This window comes from Carcharhinus amblyrhynchos, chromosome 20, assembly GCF_965287045.1.
Source record: "Carcharhinus amblyrhynchos chromosome 20, sCarAmb.v2.hapA, whole genome shotgun sequence".
Taxonomy (NCBI): domain Eukaryota; kingdom Metazoa; phylum Chordata; class Chondrichthyes; order Carcharhiniformes; family Carcharhinidae; genus Carcharhinus; species Carcharhinus amblyrhynchos.
In genome coordinates, this window is record NC_137343.1 from 6,858,107 (window position 1) to 6,881,958 (window position 23,852).

The window sequence follows — 23,852 nt, forward strand, 5'->3', positions numbered from 1 at the left end:
GGTTTAGTTTGGAGTTCACCCAGACTTGATTACTTTTCAAAGTGGATCACATGGATTTTGTACTTTAACATATGATTACTATGATTTCCCTTGAGCTGTCTATTAATTTGTATAGATCTTAGACTCTCCCAGAAATAATTTCTCTGAGATAAACCACTTGGCGGTGAAACCAAGCTAAGGGATAGTATAATGTGTTCATTCAGAAAGAACTCTTCAAATATAGACAATAAAAAATAACAAAACTTACTCCAACTTATCAAAAAAAAAGTTTAATAAAGAAACTTCATAACTCCAAATTTGAGGCCTCACCCTGGGCCATTCCAAGCTCCCAACATGTTCTAATTTATACTGAGTCAGCTGATCACACATCATTCTGTCATTGGTTACATGGTTTACTGGGTCAGCAGAACCTTACAGCTTGTTACCATTGGTCACCTTACAACATATCCAATGTTATCACCGGTTACATTCTAACATATCGTACATTTAAAGCTATTGTTCCATGTTAAGTTTGGTGGTTCCGCAGTTATAATGTTTCAGGATGATTGGATATAGTTTTGTTTTATTCACAGGCTGGACACATGGCCCAAGCAGCGATGCTAGAACACCTGAAGATTGAGAATGTATCTCTGTCTCAACATCTTACAGACACTCAGCAGAAATCCATTAAAGAGAAGGAGCGCATTGCAATGCACCTCCAAAATATTGAGGTGAAAATTAAACACAATCAATTAATTGTGCTAATTTTTGTGACTGATGGCAGCTATTTCAAAGTTCAGTTTTGATTCTGATTTTTTTAGCTAGAACAGAAAATATTAGTGTCGTATCAAAACGACTGTGTTGACAGTAGAATAATATTGTACCAACCATCAGTGTCTTATCTGTTTAAAATGTAAAACCCATTAAAAACCATTTGCCTAACCCTGTTTGCCAGGTAATGCCCTATGGGGTCACTAGTATAGGATCACTATCATGTCTGTCACACCAGCTTATAATGGAGAGAAGGTAGATTGAGAAATACTGTATCCTGTTTACATTTTAATATCTCCATTTGAAGAATCATAGAAACCTACAGTGCAGAAAAAGGCCATTCGGCCCATTGAGTCTGCACCGACCACAATCCCATCCGGGCCTTACTCGCATATCTCTACATATTTTACCTGCTAATCCTTCTAACCTACCATCTCAGGACGCTAAGGGGTAATTTTTTTTAGCATGGTCAGTCAACCTAACCCGCACTTGGGACGTGGGAGGAAACCAGAGGAAACCCATGCAGACACAAGGACAATGTGCAAACTGCACACAGACAGTGACCTGAGCCGGGAATTGAACCCAGGTCCCTGGATCTGTGAAGCAGCAGTGCTGACTATTGTGCCGCCCAAGAAGAAAGAGGACGCTTATAATCACTTTATAGAATTAATTCTATTAATTTTGATATGATATAAAATTTAGTGACTGCGTCCATATATCAGATGCATTGGGTGGTTGATCAGCTAAAAACCACAATAATCAGGATTCATCAGTCCTAAATGTAGCCTGTAGTCCAGTGCTAGAGAATGGATTGCAGAAATTCTTTTTTTGATAGAGAATTGTGGTTTGAAGGAGTCTGGTTTTAATCAGTTCACTAACTGTTCCTGAATGAGTTGTGCTTGAATCTCTTGATTTTTTTTTGAAAAAACACTTTCATGCCAAACACAGCATTGTGGGTCCATTAGCACTGCAATATTTTACTATTTGAAGATGACCTTTTCATGACAGGTTGATATGTTGGATCAAGAAAAAGCTTTCCAACAGATCCAAGAGGCTAAGGCGATGGTGGAAGATGATTTGTCACGGAAACTTGAAGAGTTTGAGGAAGAGCGTGAGCATCTTCAGAAACTGGCTAATTCAGCGACAGCACTGGAGAGACAGCTTGAACAGGTAAGGGGCCCTAGTTTTGTAGAAGTAGTTGTTTGTTTTGAAGATGTTCCATATGAGCTGTTTGGAGTTCAAAAAGGGACTTGAAACAAGTCATAGAATTGTAAAATCCCTACAGCGCAGAAGGAGCCTATTCGGCCCATCGAGTCTGCACTGACTTTTCAACAAAGCATCCCACCCAGGCTGTATTCCTGTAACCCCACAAATCCTCCTAACCTACACATTTTGGAACACTAAGTGTCAATTTAGCATGGCCAATCCACTTACCCTGCACATCTGTGGACTGGGAGGAAACCAGAGCACATGGAGGAAACCCATACGGTCCCGGGAAGAACATGCAAATTCCACACAGGTCACCCAAGGTCAGTGCTGAGGGGCAGCAGTGCTAACCACTGTGCCACCCTGTTCTTATGTTAGTGGTGATGTCAGCTGATGACTTATATAAAGAGTAGGCATAGGCCTTTTGGCCCTTCAAGCCTGCTCTTATGGCTTTTTTTGCCTGCCCCATTATAACTCTATGTCCTATGTGGTGTGAGATAAGAGAACAGGAGTTGAGGATATCTGTTGTACAAAGAGGAAAAAAGAGTGAGCAACTTTGTGACTGCATCCTCTGAACATTACAAAATGTTCCACCCCAAGTTTGTTTTCCTTTTTGTTTTACTGTTGTGGAAATGTAGGTATTTGCTCACAGCACGGTTTGACAATACACAAATGAACAATTTAGTGATTTTGGTTGAGGGAGGAATGCTGGGACAAGATAGCAGAAGAATTTCTTGCTTCTCTGAGTGTTGCCATGCAGTCTTTTGCATCTCATAAGCTGATTGAACAGGCAGACAAAGCCTAAGTTTCACATGCCTCCGCTGAGAGGCAATACCTCAAATGATGCAGTACTTCTTCAGTACTGAGTCAGCCCTGGGACTGTGCACTCAGGTTTGCAGCAGAGTTTGGAATCTCAGACTTAGGCAGGAGTGTTACTGCTGTTAACTTGTGGCAGCTTCCTGTGATCAAGACTGGAAATGTCACGCCATGGTCACCAGGTCACGTATAAGGAAACTTAACCAACAATTCCTCCGTTACATTATCCAACTCTTTAAGATTCTAATGATTTTGCCTAGGAGAAGTGTAGAGGCAATACAACCGATATGCTGATGAATCTGAACACCTTTCTCAACTTCTTTTAAATGTAAAATGGTGTTCCCTTGTTTGTCAATGTTCTCTTCTGAAATGGCTTAACTGTAATGTTGACTGTATTGTGATTCTAGCTGATGAATGTATTTAAAATGTGTCTCCTCTTCAGGTTAGCTTAACCTTACACCAGCGAGAGCTCCAGTTAGAAGCTTTGGAGCAGGAACAGTTAGAGCTGCTGAAACAGCTGACGGCCTCCCAAGAGTCTTTACACACCAAGGACCAATCTTTGAATGAACTGCAGGCACGTTACGACGAGCTGGCGACCTGTCTAACAGAGATCCAGACTGAAGCAAATGCCAAAGATGAAGCAATCCAGTTCTTAAAGAATGAGAAGATTGTGCTGGAAGTGGCATTGCAAGCTGGAAAGACAGATAAGATTGTACTGGAGGAGGGAACTAAGAAGCTTGAGGAGGACACGGAGATGGTTTCTGATATTCTAGAACAATTGCGTCAGGAAGTTGCTGTTAAGACTGGGCTGGTAATTGGATTTTAACTTCACTACAACACAGTACTTGAAAAAATAAGGAAAATATCATTATCTTTTTTGAAATTTAAAAAGAATATTCAATATGTTGCATGTTGTGACCCATAAGAGTGTATTTCTGTCTGATGCACAGGAAGATCATTCTTTCAATCATAGACTACTTAGAAAATAGGACTTGAGAAAATAAAATCAACAACTTTATTGGGAAACAATAATACAGAACAGCAACGGGAAACATTTAAAATGGTGCTCAGGAGAAAAAGAATTCTGCTAAGGAACAGGAATGAACTAAACATAATCAGGCATCATAGATGAAGAAAGACGAGGGAAAAATTGAGGGCGAGGAAAGAGGCACGTGGACAGTAGAGGAGAGCATGACGAGGTAGACTAGGAGGGACTTTGTCTCCCTCCTTGCTTTAAAGAGAGATTATAATGAATTATCAAAACAAAGAAGTCTACAGCCACATTTTAAAAAGTGTGTTGGGCCCAAAAGGGCAGTCAGGATAAAATCACTGCAATAGTGAAATGATAGAAATATTAAGTAACTTTATGTTAATTCTTACTAGCAAGAGAGAAGTGGATTGGCACACTGGTCTTTCTCCTCTGGCACTTTTAATTTTAGATGCAGTCCAGGCTGTTGTATTGATAGTTTCCTGTGATTATTGCTTATTAGCTCCTATGTGACATTATTCCATGGTGGGCTTAATCCAGTCCTTTGGAAGTGTCTATCTGCAGAGCATAATAGCCATTAGTTTAGCACTGATTAGTATCAGGGGCTTCCAGGTGACTGGTGGAGGAATTGTAAGTGAGCCATAAGAAATCAAAGATCATACTGACGCAGTCATGGGACCAGGTATGAGAGTTTAATTTGTCTGCTTTTAGATATCACCAAACTTGGGTTCCTGAGATGCGATGAGTTTAATTTCCCAACAATAACGCCCTTCAACTTGAGCGCATAAAAAGTTTTGAGGAAAATAATTTTATTTATCAAGCCAATAAGCTGTTTTTGGATGAATGCTAGTGTACATAACGCATGCTCCATGGACAGGCTAAAGACAGTAAAAAGCAGCATTAGAGATCAGTCATGAGAGCACTTAAAATGAGGAAGACATTTATGCAGGAACTATCATAGAGTCATGAGGTTTACAATATGGAAACAGGCCCTTCAGCCCAACTTGTCCATGCTGCCCTTTTTTTAACCACTAAGCTAGTCCCAGTTGCCTGCGTTTGGCCCATATCCCTCTATACCTATCTTAGCCATGTAATTGTCTAAACGTTTTTAAAAGACAAAATTGTACCTGCCTCTACTACTACCCCTGGCAGGTTGTCCCAGACACTCACCACCCTCTGTGAAAAGATTGTCCCTCTTGGATTCTTTTGTATCTCTCCCCTTTCATCTTAAACCTATGTCCTCAAGTTTCAGATTCCTCTATCTTTGAGAGAAGATGTTGACTATCTAGCTGATCTGTGCCCCTCATTATTTTATAGACCTCTATAAGATCACCCCTCAGCATGCTACGCTCCAGAGAAAAAAATGTCCCAGTCTATTCAGCCTCTCCTTATAACTCAAACCATCAAGTCCCGGTAGCATCCTAGTAAATCTTTTCTGCATTCTTTCTAGTTTAATAATATCCTTTCTATAATAGGGTGACCAGAACTGTACACAGTATTCCAAGTGTGGCCTTACCAATCAGTGCCTTGTATGACTTCAGCAAGACATCCCAACTCCAATGTTTTCAATGTTCTGACCAATGAAACCAAGCATGCTGAATGCCTTCTTCACCACTCTGTCCACCTGTGACTCCACTTTCAAGGAGCCTGTGAACCTGTACCCCTAGATCTCTTTGTCCTGTAACTCTCCTCAACACTCTACCAGTAACTGATTAAGTCCTGCCCTGGTTCGATCTACCAAAACGCATCACTCACATTTATCAGCCCACTGACCCAATTTGACCAAGATCTGGCTGCAATCCTTCATAACCTTCCTTGCTGTCCACTATGCCACTGATATTTTTAGCATAACCATAAAGAAATATCTTTTGGAGGATTGTTGTAAAACACACCATGCAGTAATTACTGTTGAATATCAGTTTTTTTATGTTACATTACAACTTATTTGTCTTTTTATAGATAGAAAATATGCAACAGGAGAATACCAACTTTAAGAAACAAACCCAGAAGCTGAAAGAACAGCTTGTTCAACAGAAGGTATATGTTCCTGAAATTTGTAGCTTGTAGCCCAGTCACTTGAAGTTTGTAGTGTTTATATATTTACATAGATTGAACTAATGATGGTAATCAAAGGACTGGTAATAAGGGAATAGAATACTGATTATTCTCAAATTAATTGTGCTGTAATGGCATTATCTTTCAGGTGATGGTGGAGGCATATCGACGTGATGCAAACTCAAAGGATCAACTAATAAATGAGTTGAAGTTAGCAAAGAAAAAGCTGGAGTCGGAGGTGAAAGAACTGAAACAAAATGTGGTTGTACTGCAGACTGACAAAAAATCAGCACAGAATGAGCATGTGCAGATTCAGAAAGACATTTCTCGAGTTCACCAGCAAATGACTGATCTGGAAGCCCAGCTGCAGTTGGCACAGGAAGAACGTGATGAATTGAGTACAGAGCTTCAGGTATACAATCAACCTCCCAACTCAGAGTCAGAAGAGTTTTATAGCGCAAAAAGAGGCCCTTCGGCCCATTATGTCTGTGTTGGTCATCAAGCACTTAATCTTATTTTCCAGCACTTGTCCGTAGCCTTGTGTGCTATGGTGTTTCAACTGCTCATCTAAATGTTTCTTAAATGTTGTGAGGGTTCCTGCCGCTACCATCCTTTCAGGCAGTGAACTCTAGATTCCCACCACCCTTTGGGTGAAAAGGTTTATCCTTAAATCCCCTCTACATCTCATGCTCCTTACCTTAAATGTATGCCCTCTAGTTATTGACCCTTCTACTAAGGGGAAAAATTCCTTCCTATCTTTGTCCCTCATAATTTTATACACCTTGATCAAGTACCCCTCAACATTCTCTGCTCTGAGAAAAATAATCCCAGCCTAACCAGCCCCTCTTTATAACTGAAATCATCCAGCCCAGGCAACCTTCTGGTGAATCTTCCCTGCACCCCCTCTAGTGCAATCACATCCTTCCTGTAGTCAGTGATTTGGCATTGTTTAGTTTAATTTGTTCTGTCAACAAACCATTAAATCTGTCCTATTCTACTTTCTAATAGTCGGTGCAGTTTGACAAAAACCAGCTAGTGTCACTTTCTCATGAGAATGAAGAACTAAAGAAGCATGTGGAGCAGATGCAAGAAGAAGCTAAAAAGTGAGGAAAACTTTTCATTAAACTTCATTGATTCTGTTCCTGCTAATTAAGGAATGTACTTCATTACACAGATATTTCTGCAATAAAGTGTAGGCAGCAGTGACAAGTACTAATGATTAACATTTCCTACTTTTAAATCACCTGAGAAATTTTCCACAAACCAACTGGAAAATAAGCAAATCTTTCATTGGACCTTTTGCTGCAAGTTTTGTAATAATTCACAGACCAGAATAGTCATCACTTCAAAAATACCAAGGTTTATGAAGTTTATAAAATAACTACAGGATGATTTTTTTGCTGTAGAATGAGATGTCGTTCTAACTTGTGTGAGGAAATATTATTCCACCCAACCTTTTAGCTATTGGCATCAGATGTATGCAGTGGAATCTGTCTGAAATACTGCAAAAAATTGTAACCTCTCAGAGCGTAGCTTAAGAGAATGATTTGATTGGATTTGATTTATTATTGTCACATGCATTAGTGTACAGTAAAAAGTATTTTTTCTTGTGCGCTACACAGACAAAGCATACCGTTAATAGAGAAGGAAAGGAGAGAATGCAGAATATTGTGTTACACTCATAGCTAGGGTGTAGAGAAAGATCAATTTAATGCAAGGTAGGTCCATTCAAAAGTCTGATGGCAGCAGAGAAGAAGCTGTTCTTGAATCGGTTAGTACGGGACCTAAGACTTTTGTATTTTTTTCCCAATGGAAGAACATGAAAGAGAATGTCCAGGCTGTGTGGGGTCCTTGATTATGTTGGTTGCTTTGCCAAGGCAGCAGGAAGTGTAGACAGAGTCAATGGATGAGATGCTGGTTTGCGTCGTCTTTTGAGAAAGTAGATGGGCTTTCTTAACTATTGTGTCTAACGATACAACAGAGTAAGAGGCTCTTTGGCCCATTGCATGTTACTAGCTCATTTTAGTGTTATTCATAATTCCCTTCTCTTTCCATAAAGCTTTGTAAATCTTTATCCCATTCTTTTTGAATGTTACTACTGAATTTGTTATGACGTCAGTTAGGTGTTGATATTTCAAAGACCTGTTGATAGTTTCACCTTTTCCCATTCCTTTTCTCATAATTTTTGACACAATATATGAAGAATCACTAGGCTCTAAATGAACTTCATTTTTCTGATTGTATTAAACCTGCATCATTTTGATTTTTTTTCAGAGGGATCTCTGAGCAGAAGACCCGAATGAAGAAGCTTGGTACTGATCTCAGCAGTGCGCAGAAAGAAATGAAAGCCAAACATAAAGCTTATGAAAGTGCTGTTGGTATTTTGAGCCGTCGACTGCAGGAAGCCATTGGAGCAAAGGAGTCTGCTGAGGCAGAGCTCAGCAAGCTGAAAGATCAAATCACAGAGGGTGGAAGTGATAAAGTTCTGCAAGTACGTTGCTATTTCTAAGCTCTTGGTTGTGGCTAGAAGAATGGGTCAGAGGCTGGGAATTCTGTGGCGAGCAACTCAATGATGTGGCACAGTGGTTAGCACTGCTACCTCTCAGTACCAGTGACCTGGGTTTGATTCCGGCCTTGGATGACTGACTGTGGAGATTGCACACTCTCCCTGTGTCTGTGTGGGTTTCCTCTGGGTTCTCCAAAGATGTGCAAGCTAGATGGATTAGCTGTGGTAAATTGCTCCTTAGTGTCCCAAGATGTGTAGGTTAGATGGAATAGCCATGGGTAAATGGGATAGGGTGGGGGAGAGGGCACGTGTCAGGCAATGATGCAGACTCAGGGGGCCAAATGGCCGCCTTCTGCACTGTAAGGATTCTATGATTTCTGCCTCCTGACTGCCCAAAGCCTGTCCCCTATCTACAAGGCACGAATCAAGAGTGTGATGGAATACTCTCCACTTGCTTGGATGAGTGTAGTTTCAACAGCATTCGAGAAGCTCAATCCATTCAGGACAAAGCAGCTCACTTGATTGCTATTCCTCCACCACTGACGAACAATAACAGCCATTTCTACCATCTACAAGATGTACTGCAGGAACTCACCAAGCTTCTTTAGGCAGCTTTGAAATCCATGATAGCTACCATCTAGAAAGGCAAGGGCTGCAGATACCAGGAACGTTATCACCTGGAGGTTCTCCCCCAAGTCACTCATCATCCCAACGTGGAAATGTATTGCTGCTCCCTCGCTGTTTCTGGGTCAACATCCTGGAATTCTCTCCTGAACAGGACTTTCAGTGTACCCGCCCCTCAGAGACTGTTGATTCAAGGAGCAAACTCACCACCACCTCCTGATGAGCAATAAATATTGGCCTAGCCAGCGACACACACATTGTGTAAATTAATTTTTAAAAAGTGTTAATATTTCTGGTTGATTATCTTTATCAAAATTGATGATTGTCAACCTGAAACATTGGGCAAAATTCTCCAGCCCACCAGCGGGAGATGACGTGTTTGCTAGCAGCGGGATTCTCTGGTCTCACTGCTGTCAGTGGGAATTCCCATTAATGTCACCCCATGGTGGCAGGAAATCCTCAGGCTGGGTGCACTGCTGGCAGGACCAAAGAATCCCGCTGGCCTGAATGGCCAGAGAATTCTGGCCATTAACTCTGTTTCTGTCTCAAAAGGTGCTACCAGATCTGCCGAGTATTTCCAGCAGTTTCTGCATTGTCATATTTTCAGCACGTACGGTTTTTTTTTGCCTGTGTACCTGTCTTTGTTTAGTTGAAATATATAACAAAGAATGGAGCAGCTTATACATAACCACAGACTGATCGGCAGCATGCTTTCATCCATAGTTCTCCGCTGTTTAGCAGATGCTGTCAGCTGAACTGTATAGATAAGACACAACATGAAGCCAGGTAGTTCCCCTGAAGAGAGGTAAAAATTGGAGGCCTGATCGTTCTGGTAGAGTTGGCCCACCTTGTATGATGGTATGTCCCATCCTCTTAGGAGGTGATGGCGTGTAATACAGGGAGACATTTGCTGGATGGTGTTTCTTTTCACAAGTTCTCCTATTCAACAAACAAAAATCTCCTATTTAGGTCTTTGGAATCAGCTTGTATTGGATTTTACTCAGATTGATCAGTGTGATGCCAATACACAATATTTGCTGAGCTTGTTGTGCACAAGGATTGCAGCAGTTGGGTTCATTTTTGGTAGAAATAAGGGAGTGTGGGCTTTTAGCATTACTGGGCAGATTGGCAATGTTACTTGGGGCTGGGCTGGAACATGATCTTGCTAACTCTTTATATATTAATAGGAACGGATTCAGGCTTTGCAACTGGAACTGCAGGCAGTAAACCACAGCAAAGCCACACTTGAGAAGGAGCTGCAAGCAATCATCTCACTTACCAGCCAGGAGCTTGAGGATTACAGAGAGAAGGTTTTGGATCTGGAGGATGAGGTAAAAACCAAACAAAACCAAGCTCTGCACATGAACGCTGCTATCAGTCAAATCTACCCTGATTTTTCATTCTGGCGCACTTTATACTTTGAGCAATCCCAGCAATTTTTCTTGAATTTATTTTGCTCCAGGATGACTGAGCACAATGTATTGTGAATCTTTATGCTGGTAAAACACATTCTTCACTTATAAAATGCTTTCCTTTTCCTTTTGGTATGATCGGTTCTACAGAATTGTAGAGAAAAGATTTAAAACTTAATTTTAAATTTGTGTAGCACTTTTCATGGCCTCAGGACATCAGAAAATACTTTACAGCTAACATGAACTTTTGAAGTTACATCGTCAGAAAATAGATTTTAAGATGCATTATTATCTGGAGCCATCATTATTTTAATCATCAAGTTAACACTGCATTGTGAAAATACATTTGAAATTGAATTTGTCCCACACGTGCCCCAATTAAAACATTTCTCTCTCAAACACATAGAATGTCTAAAGTGCAGAAGGAGGCCATTTGACCCATCAAGTCTGCACTGACCACAATCCCACCCAGGCTCTATTCCTGTAACCCCACACATTTACCTTGCTAGTCACCTGACACGAGTTAATTTAGCATGGCCAATCAATCTAACCTACTCATCTTTGGACTGTGGGAGGAAACTCATGCGGTCACGGGGAGAATGTGGAAACTCCACACAGTGACCCGAGGCCAGGATTGAACCGAGGTCCCTGGCGCTGTGAGGCAGCAGTGCTAACCAGTGTGCCACCGTGCCATGGTGTATTTGTTGTCTTTGAAAAGTTGCTTGGCTGTAAAATTACTACTACAGTTGGAATACTTTCTGAACACATTTTCAAAGTTAATCCCCACTTTGTTTTTATAACTGTTGATTGCAGTCAGTCAGCTGTTTCTTATAAAATAAACTGCAATGAAACAAATCAGTTTATCATAAAAAACCTTTCATTTTTATTTAACCTTTATTTAAAGTTATGTATTTGGGAATGTATAAAATCCTAGTCCTCCAGCCTTGTATTGACTGAATACAATCCCCATCAGAGTTTAAAATACACAGCTTTGCACAATGACCCACAGAGGTTCATTGTTAGTTGACTACACTACACAAATCGGTCAGCTAGCTCCCAAGTTCTGTTCACTGTCTTTTAGTTAAATCTCAGTGAAGTAACAGCTGGGCCATCAAGGCAAAGCTCATTCAATTTTGAACTGGAAGGTGCTTGTGTATAGATTTCAGATAAAGGCAGGATCTTCCTTGGCTGTGGCGGTGAACTGCCTACCCTGCCTTTCAGCCTTGCATTCACAGATCAAAATTAGTGTCTCAGATGGTGAACTACCTGCTCACTCCTGTGAAATTACCACAGCATAAATCTACCATCCTCAGGAGAGGAAAATACAAAGTTAAAAGTCAGGAGCAAATCAAACCTGTTGCTCATCAACAACTGTATGTAAGGTACTGTCTATTGCATTCACCTGTAAATGCCTCCTATCATTTTCATTGCTTCTCTCTGTTGACCTCTTTTCCTCCTCCTTTTCTGCACTTCCCTTGTAATGTTGGAAGGTATACTTCTAATTGAAGGTATAGATGGTTTTTTTTTTACAGGTGTTTGTGAGGTGACCTGAATTAGAAGGATTGCATCCAAAGCTGTTTTCCAGTCACTAATATAGTGTGTTTAAAAATTGTAAAATACACAATTGAATCTTTTCAGCTTGTATTGTCACTTTGAGTACTGAGCCCCAATTTAAATTTTGTGACCAAAATCCATCTTGTATCTTGTGGAGTTAATTACAACGAGTGTGAATGATCATTAGTTTATTTTGTAAAAGTTCTCCATTCACTATGATGATGGCTTCTGTTCTCTCTCACTTAGCTTCAAGAGTCAAGAGGTTATCGGAAAAAGATAAGACGCTTGGAAGAAGCTAATAAAAAGCTGACTCTCGAATTAGAACATGAACGAGGGAAACTTGTTGGTCTAAGTCAGTCCCATGCTGCATTGAAAGAACATACCAGTATCTTGGAGACTGCCTTGTCAAAGAGAGAAGCGGATCTTGTACAACTTAATCTTCAGGTGTGGGCTCAAAGTAGAGGATTTTTGTTTTTGGTCACGCATCATTTCTGCTGTTTGAATCTTGAGTGCTGCAGATTTAAAGATTTCCAGATACCACGAGCATTTTATATTTAAAAAAAAAAGAAAATCAGCTCCTGAACTGTTAATATTGAAACACACTTTAACAAAGCTTTATTATTCTAATCTTAATCTCATGGAACAAAAATAGTTTCAAATTTTACTTCAAACACTTCTGTTTGCTAACCTTCCCCACTCTCTCTCTACCAATGCTCCTCTAAGCTGCATCAGTGCACGACTGCATAGCAATAGAGAATGTGTTGTACAAGGAGCAAACAGACTGCGCACAAGCAATATCCCCTTAAAGACATATGCATTAGTGGATTCATGTTAATCTTAATGGGACTGTGCATTGCAACAGACTGACATGCATACAGCAGTTAGAAGTTAGAGTTAACAGTGCCTGCCCCCTAAATGACACTTTAACTAGTTATTTCTAAATGGGCCTCTCAACATTTGGTGTGTTTTCCTCCATATTTTTGGAAGTGGGGCCTATAGTGCAGAATTGTTCTGGCTGGCAGACAACCAGTTCCAGAGCCACTCATGATCCAGAAGACCCAGGTGGTCACAGTATAGATGCAATCTGGTCAGTTGTTGTTCATGTTGTGTCAGATCAAGAATCACAGATGATCCGTGGCTCCAGCAGTTTGTTGACATCGTGTTGAGATCTTGGTGCTGCTCCTAAGGTTAAATAAAGCAACGGCAAATTGTCTTGTAGTCTACCAACCCAAAATCTATCTTGTCAAAAATCAGTGGTGATCTTGACAAATCAGTGCGACAAACAATTCACTCCCTTTTCCCTTCCCCCAATTTTGTGATTAACTCTGTATTTCATTAGCCTTCATGCTCTACTTAGATATGTTTCTATATTTCTAATAAAAAAGGATAAGCAGATATAGGGTATATGGGGAGGTGAATTTGAAACCTGGGAGAGACCAAAGATAGATCAGCCATGATCTGATTGAATGGTGGAGCGGGCTCCAAGGGCTGAATTTGCCCACTTCTGATCCTAATTCCTATTTTACTTCAAAATAGAAAAAAATGATGGAATACAGTCTCTCAAAGTAACAGCCATTGGGAGCAAGATTTCATGGAGTGACTTTGTTTGGATAGGTGCAAGCAGTCCTGAAACGAAAGGAAGAGGAGGACCAACAGATGAAGCAATTGGTACAAGCTTTGCAGATTGCACTGGAAAAGGAGAAAGGAAATGTTAATGAACTGAAACAGCAGGTAAATGGGGGCTTTACATGTTTATTCCAAAGAAACCTTTAATGATAGCAGTCAATAATCATTGCATCAATTTGCCTTGTTAATGTTTTAATACTTTCACTCCAAAAGTAAAGGTTGGAGCCTGAGAATATCTAATTCTCTGGGATTCCAGATTTAAACTGAAGGAAGGCAACAATGTGCAAAGGTTTAGAAAAATTCAAGCAGTTTCATTAAACTACTTGCATTGAATTAGCTAGTACATTGTTCAAAATTGCCTGTCTTATTACATATGTCAACATTAGTCTATAAATTGTATTGAGAACTATCACTAAATATAGCAAACTGGTTTCTTTAATCTACATCGCTTAAACAAGAATGGTTAAAGTACAGCGCAGTGTAGGATTAAATCAAACATACTCTCTGCTGAGGAAGTGTGTCTCAGCCCGGGCAGCATTTGAAATGCTGCATTCAGCATACAGTGAGCTAAGGTTTGGCTATCAGCCAGGGTTCCTGCTCCTGCTGCTGTCTAGTGATTCCTGCTGGCAATACACATGTGGATCATGGATGAAGACAACAGAGTGCTCTGCTCTGTTGTCCTTTATAGTTCAACGGCTGTCTAAGAATAATCATTGGATGTGGGATGCTGAAGGCTTGACCACATTTGTTAAACAACACATTAACAAGAGACAATTTCAGGATAAAAGGGGAATGTGGAGAATAGAATCGCTGAGCGATTGCAATATTTCCATCTCACTAATTGAAATTATTAAAGTAAAGCACTATTTTGGCATTGTCTTTTATGTTAATTTTAGTTTTTTTAAATTTTAATTTAAATTATTTCTAGGTTTCAGCAAACAAGGCTGAGGCTGGGCACAATCGTCGTCACTACAAAGCAGCTGCCCTTGAACTCAGTGAGGTGAAGAAAGAGTTGTACGCCAAAGAACAGCTTGTAGAAGCTCTGCAGGCAGAAGCTGATAAACTCCAGTAAGATAACTGTGTGGCAGTAACTTTTTATACATCTGACATCTAATCATTGAGCTAAACAATGGGCGGCATGATGGTTAGCACTGCTGCATGACAACACCCGGAACCCAGGTTTGATTCCGGCCTTGAATGACTGTTTGTGTGGATTGTCCCTTAGTGTCCCAAGATGTGTAGGTTAGGGGGATTAGTGGGGTAAATATGTGCGGTTACAGAGATAGGGCCTGGTGGGATGCTGTGTTGGAGAGTCATTGTAGACTCAAAGGGCCAAATGGCCACCACCTTCGCTGTACAGATCCTATAATTTTATAATTCTATGGCTGTGTGGTAGGAATATTGAAACTCTCAGGAGTTAAAACGCTATCAACCTGCTTTGTGTTGGTAGAGTTTCCGCACAACGTAGCCTCTCCAACACCATGTCACCTCATGAATCCTGGAGGTGTTAGAGTTATCCAGCATTGCTGGATTAATTTAAATTTTAGAGTTTGGGAAATCCCAGCCCCTAATCCTGTGCAGTATTTGATCTGAAATCTGTGGTTGGAATGATGTCAAATGGAATTGTTCATTGATTGGATTTGATACATTTTATAGAATCGTAGGAATTCATATTGGCCTATGATGTGAGTGTCACTAGTTATCTACACTAAGGAAAGGACAAAGGGGCATGGGATTTAAGTGGATAAATGTATTTGGGGCTGTTTGCTCAGATGGGAACCTCAGCAGAAAAGCTTGTTGCTACAGAATCAATTCTGGGATCGTTTGATCTATTTCATTCAATTACTTGAAGGAATGGAAAAAGTATTGGAAAATTTTAATGTAGATGTTTTCTAGAATTTCCTAAGCTAGCAAACAATTTGCTCCCTTCTACCATCACAAATATTAATTATAGAATGAGTATAACCAGCTGAAGGATGAGAAATGGCCTGTCTCAATGACCAAAGAAATCACAACAGTTTTACTCCTACAGCTGTTCAAAATGTGACACCATTTCTTTGAAAATCCCGCTCATATCTCAAATCGCAGTCTTTTGTTTCATCGTATAGCTTCAGCTAGATGATTACCTTTTAAGTCACGTGATTTTTTTTAATGGTCGCTGGAATTCCTGTTGTCCTATGATTGGGTTGATCTAACTTTGATCCCACTGTGTTCTGTTGCAGAGCCCAGGATAAGAAACACTCTCAGGAAGTAGCACAGTTCCAGGAGGAATTGGCTGCAGCTCATTCTCAGCTTAAACTATTGCAGAAACAGCTGGATGAGCAGCTTAACAAACCAGCTACTGTAAACCAGGAGGTACAACTTTCCTTGTGGCTACATCTATGTTATATAAAGCGGTACCTACACATCAATCTGTTTCAACATGGGCCTTGACCTTAATTACATGGAGTTTGAAACCCCGATGAGTGAAAATGGTTTTATGCTTCACTCGCTGCATTTACCCTTTCATAACTCAGTTTCACTTTCATCAGTATTCCAGCCAGTCTCCTGAATGAGTGTGGTCGTAGCTTCAAGTCACATTCCAACAAATAGTCCAGGTCACTCTACAACACAATGCTGAAATCATGCTGCATTGTTAGAAGTGCTGTTCTTTATACAAGAATTTATAACAAGACACTGTCAATTGTTTCAAATAGGTTTCCTCCATCCCCAAACCCCCACTTGGAACATCTGTGTCTTACTATTACACAAAAATATCTCGTAGCTTTACTGTGCGTCATGAGTACACATTTCTTGAGTGACCACAATTTATATTAGATCGATTAAAGGGTGGAATTGGCTGCTAGCAATGGGAATTAGTTAGGGAGATGTCTTCTGCACAGACTGATAATTGTAAAATAAAAAGTCTTTCTCTTCAGGTGGAGGACTTGAAATGGGAAGTTGAACAGAAGGAAAGAGATCTACAAGCCTTAAGGCAGCAGCTATCACTGACTGAACAGCGAAGCCAGAAGGAGTTGGAAGGATTACAAGAAGCTCTACAGGTGGGAGATGTTAGCAGGAAGAGTCCTATTTAGTTGTCCCTGTGTCCAAATATCTAAACTTTGCACACTTTTGTTACGTGCTTATTATTTCAAAATGTGTCCTGCTGAATTAGTTCAGATTCTTGGCAATTTTGCAATCTTCCCATCACTATCTGTTTAAAATTCCTGTAACATGGAAAAAAATAAAGAAAAGTACAGCGCAGGAATAGGCCATTCGGCCCTCCAAGTCTGTGCTCATCAAGATGCCCTAACTAAACTTAAAAAAAACCTTCTGTCCTTACTTGGTCTGTTTCTCTGTATTCCCTCCCTATTCAAGTACCCATCCAGATGCCTCTTAAATGTTGCTAATGTGCCTGCTTTCACCGCCACCTCTGGCAGCATGTTCCCAGCACCCACTATTCTCTGCGTGAAAAACTTGCCTCACGCAGCTCCCTAAAACCACCCCTCCCCCCACCTCCCTCACCTGTGCCCCTTTGTAATTGACACTTGCATCCTGGGAAAAAGCCTCTGACTATCCACTCTGTCTATACTTCTCATAATTTCGTAGACCTCTATCAGGTCTCCCCTCAGCCTCCATCTTGCCAGTGAAAACAATCCTAGTTTATTTAATCTCATAGCAGGCAACATTCCCTCGAGACCAGGCAACATCCTGGTGAACCTTCTTTGCACTCTCTTCAAAGCTTCCACATCCTTCTGGCAATGTGGCAACCAGAACTGTGTGTAATACTTCTTCAAATGCGGCCTAACCAAGGTTTTATATAGCTACAAAGTGATTTCCCAACTCTTGAACTCAATGCCCCAATCGATGAAGACAAGCATGCCATGTGGCTTCCTAATCACCTTGGCCAAATGTGTTGCCATTTCTAAGGAATTGTGGGCCTGCACACCCCGATCCCTCTGTATATTAATGTCCCTAAGGATTCTGCTATTTACAGTCTAATTTAAACCTAAATTTGATCCTCCAAAATGCATCAATTTGCATTTGTCCCGATTAAAGTCCATCTGCCATTTTCTGCCACTTTTGTGCCCAAGTCTCCAAACTATTTATATCCTGTTGCATCCTCCTGACAATCCCTGGCACTATCAGCAACTCACAAGTTCAGAATGTAAACAAAACAGACAGAAATTCAACCTGAAAAATGTTAAAGTTTTCATGGAATAGTCACAGTTATTGGTAATAACTGTGGAATAGTCACATTTCAGGTAACTCACTAAGTACAAGTGTTATTTATTGCTACAGTACTGAAAACAATGTAGGTATAATGGGTCCTCTGTGCATGCCCTGGCACCATGTTAATTAACGTTCTGTGAAAGAATATAAAATGTCATTGACGGAGAACTTCAGTAGTCATATCTGAACTTTGAGTTCCAGAACCCAGCCAGGAAACAAAGGGTACCTTTCATGGAAAATTAGAGAGGAGTGAAGGAACTTGGAGTCTGGCCTGAGCTGTTTTGAGCTTGTCCTTGGGTAACTCATTCCAGAATGTCACTAGTGCATCCACCTGCCCTTTTCTCATTTGCAATGTGTCGGGAGATGAATATACCTTTTCATTTTTATAAGCATTTTGGTTTCTGAAAGGAAATGGAGTATTTTTGGATAGTTTCAATCATGTTTCTAAGGGATGTGTCCTCAATTAAAGCAACCCTCAAAATTAGAACAACATTAAGTCTTTATTTTCTGTTAGCATTATCTTCATTAAACAGATAACTATTGTGCTAATGTAATTAAAGATTTTTCAATGGGATTTAAATATTTTCACTTTTTAGCTGGTGTTTATTACTAACTTATTTAAGTTGAAAATAGTTTACAATGTAGCTGATTGTTGCACTGTATTTTGCAGGGTATCAAGGCTAATCTGGAGGAGCTGCAAGAGGAGCTGACTGTAACCCGTAAGGACAAGTTCATGCTCCAAACTAAGGTGTCAGAGCTAAGAAATACCATGAAGACATTACTGCAGCAAAATCACCAGCTGAAGATGGACCTCAAACAGACAAAAACACGCAAGGTGAATGGGTAACTCCAGAGCAAAACAGAGTAGTTTCCACAGGACTGCTGTTTCTGACCTGAAGTATTTGCGTTCGACCGGATGTCGGAAAAGCTAAATGTGTGCACTGCTGCGACCTAGCCCAACTCAGCTGATCATTGGAACATTTTGCCCCTCAAGCCTGTTCCATGCCATTCAATTAGATTATGGCTGATGTGTGACCTAATGTCATATGCCTGCCTTCAACCTTTGGTTAACATCAAAATATCAATCTCAAGATGGGCATACTGGCACAGTGGTAAGCACTGTTGCCTTACGGCACCAGGGACCCGGGTTCAGTTCTGGCCTTGGATCACTGTCTGTCTGGAGTTTGCATATTCTCCCCATGTCTGCGTGGCTTTCCTCCTGGTGCTCCAGTTTCTTCCTGCACTAAGACGTGTGGGGTTAGGTGGAGTGGCCATGCCAAATTGCCTCTTATTGTCAAGGGGATTAGCAAGGTAAATAGTGTTGCGGGAATAGGGCCTGTGTGGGATTGTGGTTGGAGCAGTCGCGATGGGCCGAATGGCCGCCTCCTGCACTGTAGGGATTCTATGATTTAAAACTAAGAATTGGCACAGCATCAATTGCCATTTGCATTGATTCCTGCAGTGCTTGAAATTAGTTTTAAGAACAGGAACATAAAGTATTGAACATGAGTATGTCATATCTGATGTTTCCTGTTGCTTTGTCCCAATGTGTTTGATATTCTGTAGAATGGTTACAGCAATTTGGCTCATTGACTCAGTGCTTGCTCTCTGCAAGATCAATGAAGTCAGTTCTGCTCTTCAGCCCTGCAATTCTTTTCCCGTCAGATAATTATCCAGTTCTCTTTTGAAAGTTACAATAGAAATGGCCTCCATCCTCCTCGCAGGCAGTGTGAATCAGATTGTAACTACTCATTGCAGCAACAATATTAGCCTGCAGACTAGTACGAATCACTCGTGAACTTAATCCTTTTGTCATCTGGTTACATAACTTGGTTCCAACAGAAAATATCACATTAGATGTTCTTTCTCCAGATGCCTACACGAATACAATTGCAGTAATTTAGTTTTAATCCTATCGGTGTGAATGATGCGAAAACCTTCCTGGAGAATTCCGCAGCATTTTTCTGAAATGGATCCTTTTAGTTACAGCTTAATTTATGTGTAAAAATGATTGACAGCTGAGTCAAGTTTTAGTTTACTTTTAACTAGCAACATATACAACATGATGTATATAATCTATGAGGAAGAAAAAATAGAAGAATATGTCCTGGGGGTTAAATGAAATACAGCGGAAAGAGGCTCATATGGAACGTAAATATGAATACTACATAATAGAACTGAATGCTTCTATGTTTTAAATTGAATTATAATTTAATAAACTTATGTTTTTGAACAGCGAATAGAGTTGAAAGGTGATGCTGTTTCATCAAATCCTGTGACCCCAGTAAAGATCCCCGATTGCCCTGTACCTGCCTCCCTCCTTGAGGAATTACTCAGGCCACCGATGGCTGTGAGTAAAGAGCCTCTTAACAACCTCCACAGTTGTTTAAAGCAGTTGAGGTAAGTTCATTGTAAAAAGGTGGATCTGCTTTGTTTTTTGTTAAGTTTTCATGTACTTCGATTCATGTGTGATGTTTCTTGCATTAATCTAGTTCAGATTTTATCATTGAGCAATCTGGTAAATAATCTAGAAGCTTTGCAAATCTAAGATGGGTAAAAACAATTCGAATACTGTTTCTGAGAAATTGGAATTCAGTTTATTAAATAAATCTAGAATTAAAAAAACTCGCATCACCAATGGTGACAATCGGACCACTGGATGTTGTAAAAGCCTAAATGGTTCATTAATGCCCTTTAGTAAAGGAAAGCAGCTGTTCTTATTCTGCCTGGCCCACACGTGCCTAAAGACCTGCAGCAAAGTGGTCGATTCTTAATTGCCCTCTGGAGTGGTCCAGAATGCCATTAGGATGCCTCAAATCAGCTGGTCACTGAGGGCAAAGGGCAATAATGCTAACCTTGCTAGAATGAATAAAAATAGGGATAAACCTTTTGATGAACACAAAATATTGCAGATGCTGGAATCTGAAACAAAAACCAAAAAATGTTGGAAGATCTCAGCAGTCCTGATAGCATCTGTGGAGAGAGAACAGAGCCAATGTTTTGAGTCTGACCCTTTGTCAGGTCATTTAGACTCAAAGTTGGCTCTATTCTCTCCTTTGATAAAATTTGTGGTCGTAGTTTGACATTGTTTGGCACTTGTCAAGGTTTTATCACTGTCACCAGTTTCTATAGCTTCAAAATTAGGATAAAAGAGTTTATAGATTAATATATATTTACATATTAATTTCAAGAAAAACAGTGTTTGCAGTTGGCAGCTTTCGTTATTTTGTTGACACCAGTTGCTCAAGATTTGTGCATTAGGAGCTGGCTGGCTATACCACTTACTTTCCAAAACTTTGGTTAATTACAAGATTATTTTTGCAACCCTGTGCACAAATTATTAGTTAGCAAAAACAAAGGGATTTTACCTTTTTTTTGGCGTCTTCTCAGGCAGGGAAAGGCGGAAGGTAGTCCACCAGCCGTGTGGTTGGATTTTCCCACATGTTTTTAAACATTGTCAAAAAAAAAGAAAGGCTGAGTCTCTCAACATCTTGCTGGCATCTTGGGCTCTTACTGAGTCTGCCTACCAGCAACTTAGCTTTTTAAATGATCCATAAACCAACTTTGAAAGGAATGTAAATTAGAATATTTAACTCCATGTAAAATCATGGACAGCAAACAAAGTAAAAAGAGAGAAAATGTCAGGGTCACGAGAAATAAGACACAGGGTTTAAAATCTCCAACAATGTGATTTGGTGAAATGATACTCCATGCTTGTGAAATAGCTTTTCAGTGCTAGAGACGTTCTGGCAATACAATAACTTCTGATTTTCATGTTTAACGAGCATGTGCAGACACTGGAAATTACTGTCCAATTTACTCCTTCATAGCAGTAAGTGGTGATAACCACACCTGTATCATATTTTGGGCCAATGTTGTATGAGAATCTTAGATGAAGAATGCTTAATTTATCTGTTTAAAGAAAAATCTGTGCTTAAAAGAAGCTTAAAATAGCCTGCAACTTGTAGGTGAGAAAGCCAAAAAGGAAAGTCCCAGGATGGGAGCAGCAGCCATTACAGGAGATACTCTGCCTCTGTGTGAACAGATATGGCTGGGTTTAGGTAAGGGCTGTCTCACTGCAAAGATGGATGGTAGAGATTTGTGCAGTCAGTAGTGTCAAAGATTTCAAAGAGCCCAAAAGATACAAGGAGGAATAATGCACTATAGTCCTAAAGAATGTTATTTGTGACTTTGATTAGGGCTGTTTTCATGCTGTGATAAGGATGAAAATCTGATTAAGCAGGAGTTATAGAAAAGGTGGGCCTAGATATAGGAGATGACAGCACAGTCAAGGATTTTGGAATTGAAAAGGAGCTTGGAGATGGGGTGACGGTTTTCAAGGCCAGAAGAGTTGAGGGTTTGCTTTTAAGACAAAGCACAAATCAAGAGAGATCCTACACAAAAACATTCAAAAGTTGCAACTTGTATTGATCCTATTGCTTAACTTGTTTTTTCATTAGTGTCTTCAGACTTGGATTTCTGATCCTGTTGAAGATGACGATCTAAGAACACATTAAATGATTCATACTAAAATCATTAAGCTTACCTGCAAAATTAATTTGATGTTTCAAATCCAGAGAATGGTTGGACAAAAGAGATTTATTTTTACCACGTTTTATCCAGGTTAATGTTAATTAAAATTCTGAATCACAGATAGCATTCCTTACGCATAATGGGATCAGAGTGAATGGCTTTTTTTTGCACCCTTGCAATATTTATCAGATAATCAGTTAGTTATGTTTGAACCATGATGAATGACCACCTCTTTAAGATGCTACATGTTAGAGACTCAACAGGAGGGAAAAGCAGCTTGTTGCAGTGTTCCATCGTTGACAACTTGAGCAAGAACTGCAAACCCATAAGACATAGGAACAGAGTTAGGCCACTCGGCCCATCGAGTCTGCTCTATCATTCAATCATGGCTGATATTTTTCTTATCCCTGTTCCCCTGCCTTTTCCCCATAATCCCTGATCCCCTTATTAATCAAGAACTTATCTATCTCTGTCTTAAAGACGGTCAATGACCCGGCCTCCACAGCCTTCTGCGGTAAAGAATTCCACAGATTCATCACTGTCTGGCTGAAGAAATTCCTCTTCATCTCTGTTTTAAAGGATCGTCAAGTTAGCCTGAGGTTGTGCCCTCTGGTTCCAGTTTTTAACACCAACAAAAGTCCAACAAATTTATTTGATAGTAAACGCCACTAGCTTTTGAACGCTGTTCCTTCGTCAGGTGAGTGGACAGTTCTGATCAGAAATCTCCACTCACATGACGAAGGAATAGCGTTCCGAAAGCTAGTGGTGTTTACTATCAAATAAACCTGTTGGACTTTAACCTGGTGTTGTGAGACTTCTTACTGGTTTACCCCAGCCCAACGCTGGCACCTCCACATCTAGTTTTTCCTACCTGTGGAAATATCCTCTCCACATCCACTCTATCCAGGCATTGCAGTACCCTGTAAGTTTCAGTAAGATCCCCCCTCATAAGCTTAACTTATCCCACACGTCTTTGAACTGTGGGAGGAAACCAGAGCACCCAGAAGAAACCCATGCAGACACAGGGAGAACATGCAAACTCCACATAGACAGTGACCCAAGCTGCGAATTGAACTCGGTTTGCTGGTGTTGTGAGGCAGCAGTGCTAAAGACTGTGCTGCCCACTGTGAGCAGTCTAGGGGAAGAAAGAAATATCTCTGATCATCTAAGCCTTTCGTCATTCTAGTTGAAGGAGAGAAAATACTTGCATTGTAAGCAAAATTGAGCAAAATAATTCAAGGGTGATTGTTTGTGGAGACAAACTCAGGTTATGTCCTCACATCTTAAGTTTCTTGAAGCAATGGTGCATGTTACAAATACATATAAAGGTCTTGTATCTCCGTGTTTTCTTTTTCTCAACAGGTCAGGCAGCATTTGTGGAGAGAAACAGAGTTAACCTTCCAGGTCCGTGACTAAAGTCATCGACCAAAAATGTTAACTGTCTCTCCACAAATGCTGCCTGATTTGCTGAGTATTTTTGGTTTTTATTTCAGATTTTCAGTTTTGAAGTATTTTGATTTTGTTTTCAGCAAGTGTTGTTTTGTGACAGTGCATTACTGCAGGGCCATAC

General features: G+C 40.2%; 1 protein-coding gene across 6 annotated transcripts in view; it reads left to right on the top strand.

The window, feature by feature from the left end:
• The window catches only part of golga3 (golgin A3), a 68,029-nt gene that overhangs the window by 41,407 nt on the left and 2,770 nt on the right, over positions 1–23,852 (top strand). For all 6 annotated transcript variants that reach the window (XM_080208019.1, XM_080208018.1, XM_080208022.1 and 3 more), the window contains 15 exons: positions 573–710; positions 1,759–1,920; positions 3,215–3,583; positions 5,720–5,797; positions 5,964–6,227; positions 6,824–6,918; positions 8,090–8,306; positions 10,133–10,276; positions 12,158–12,355; positions 13,526–13,642; positions 14,466–14,605; positions 15,760–15,892; positions 16,456–16,578; positions 18,420–18,584; positions 19,986–20,149. In XM_080208019.1, the coding sequence (XP_080064145.1) occupies positions 573–710; positions 1,759–1,920; positions 3,215–3,583; positions 5,720–5,797; positions 5,964–6,227; positions 6,824–6,918; positions 8,090–8,306; positions 10,133–10,276; positions 12,158–12,355; positions 13,526–13,642; positions 14,466–14,605; positions 15,760–15,892; positions 16,456–16,578; positions 18,420–18,584; positions 19,986–20,149 (2,507 nt within the window). The remainder of the gene's footprint in view (positions 1–572; positions 711–1,758; positions 1,921–3,214; positions 3,584–5,719; positions 5,798–5,963; positions 6,228–6,823; positions 6,919–8,089; positions 8,307–10,132; positions 10,277–12,157; positions 12,356–13,525; positions 13,643–14,465; positions 14,606–15,759; positions 15,893–16,455; positions 16,579–18,419; positions 18,585–19,985; positions 20,150–23,852) is intronic.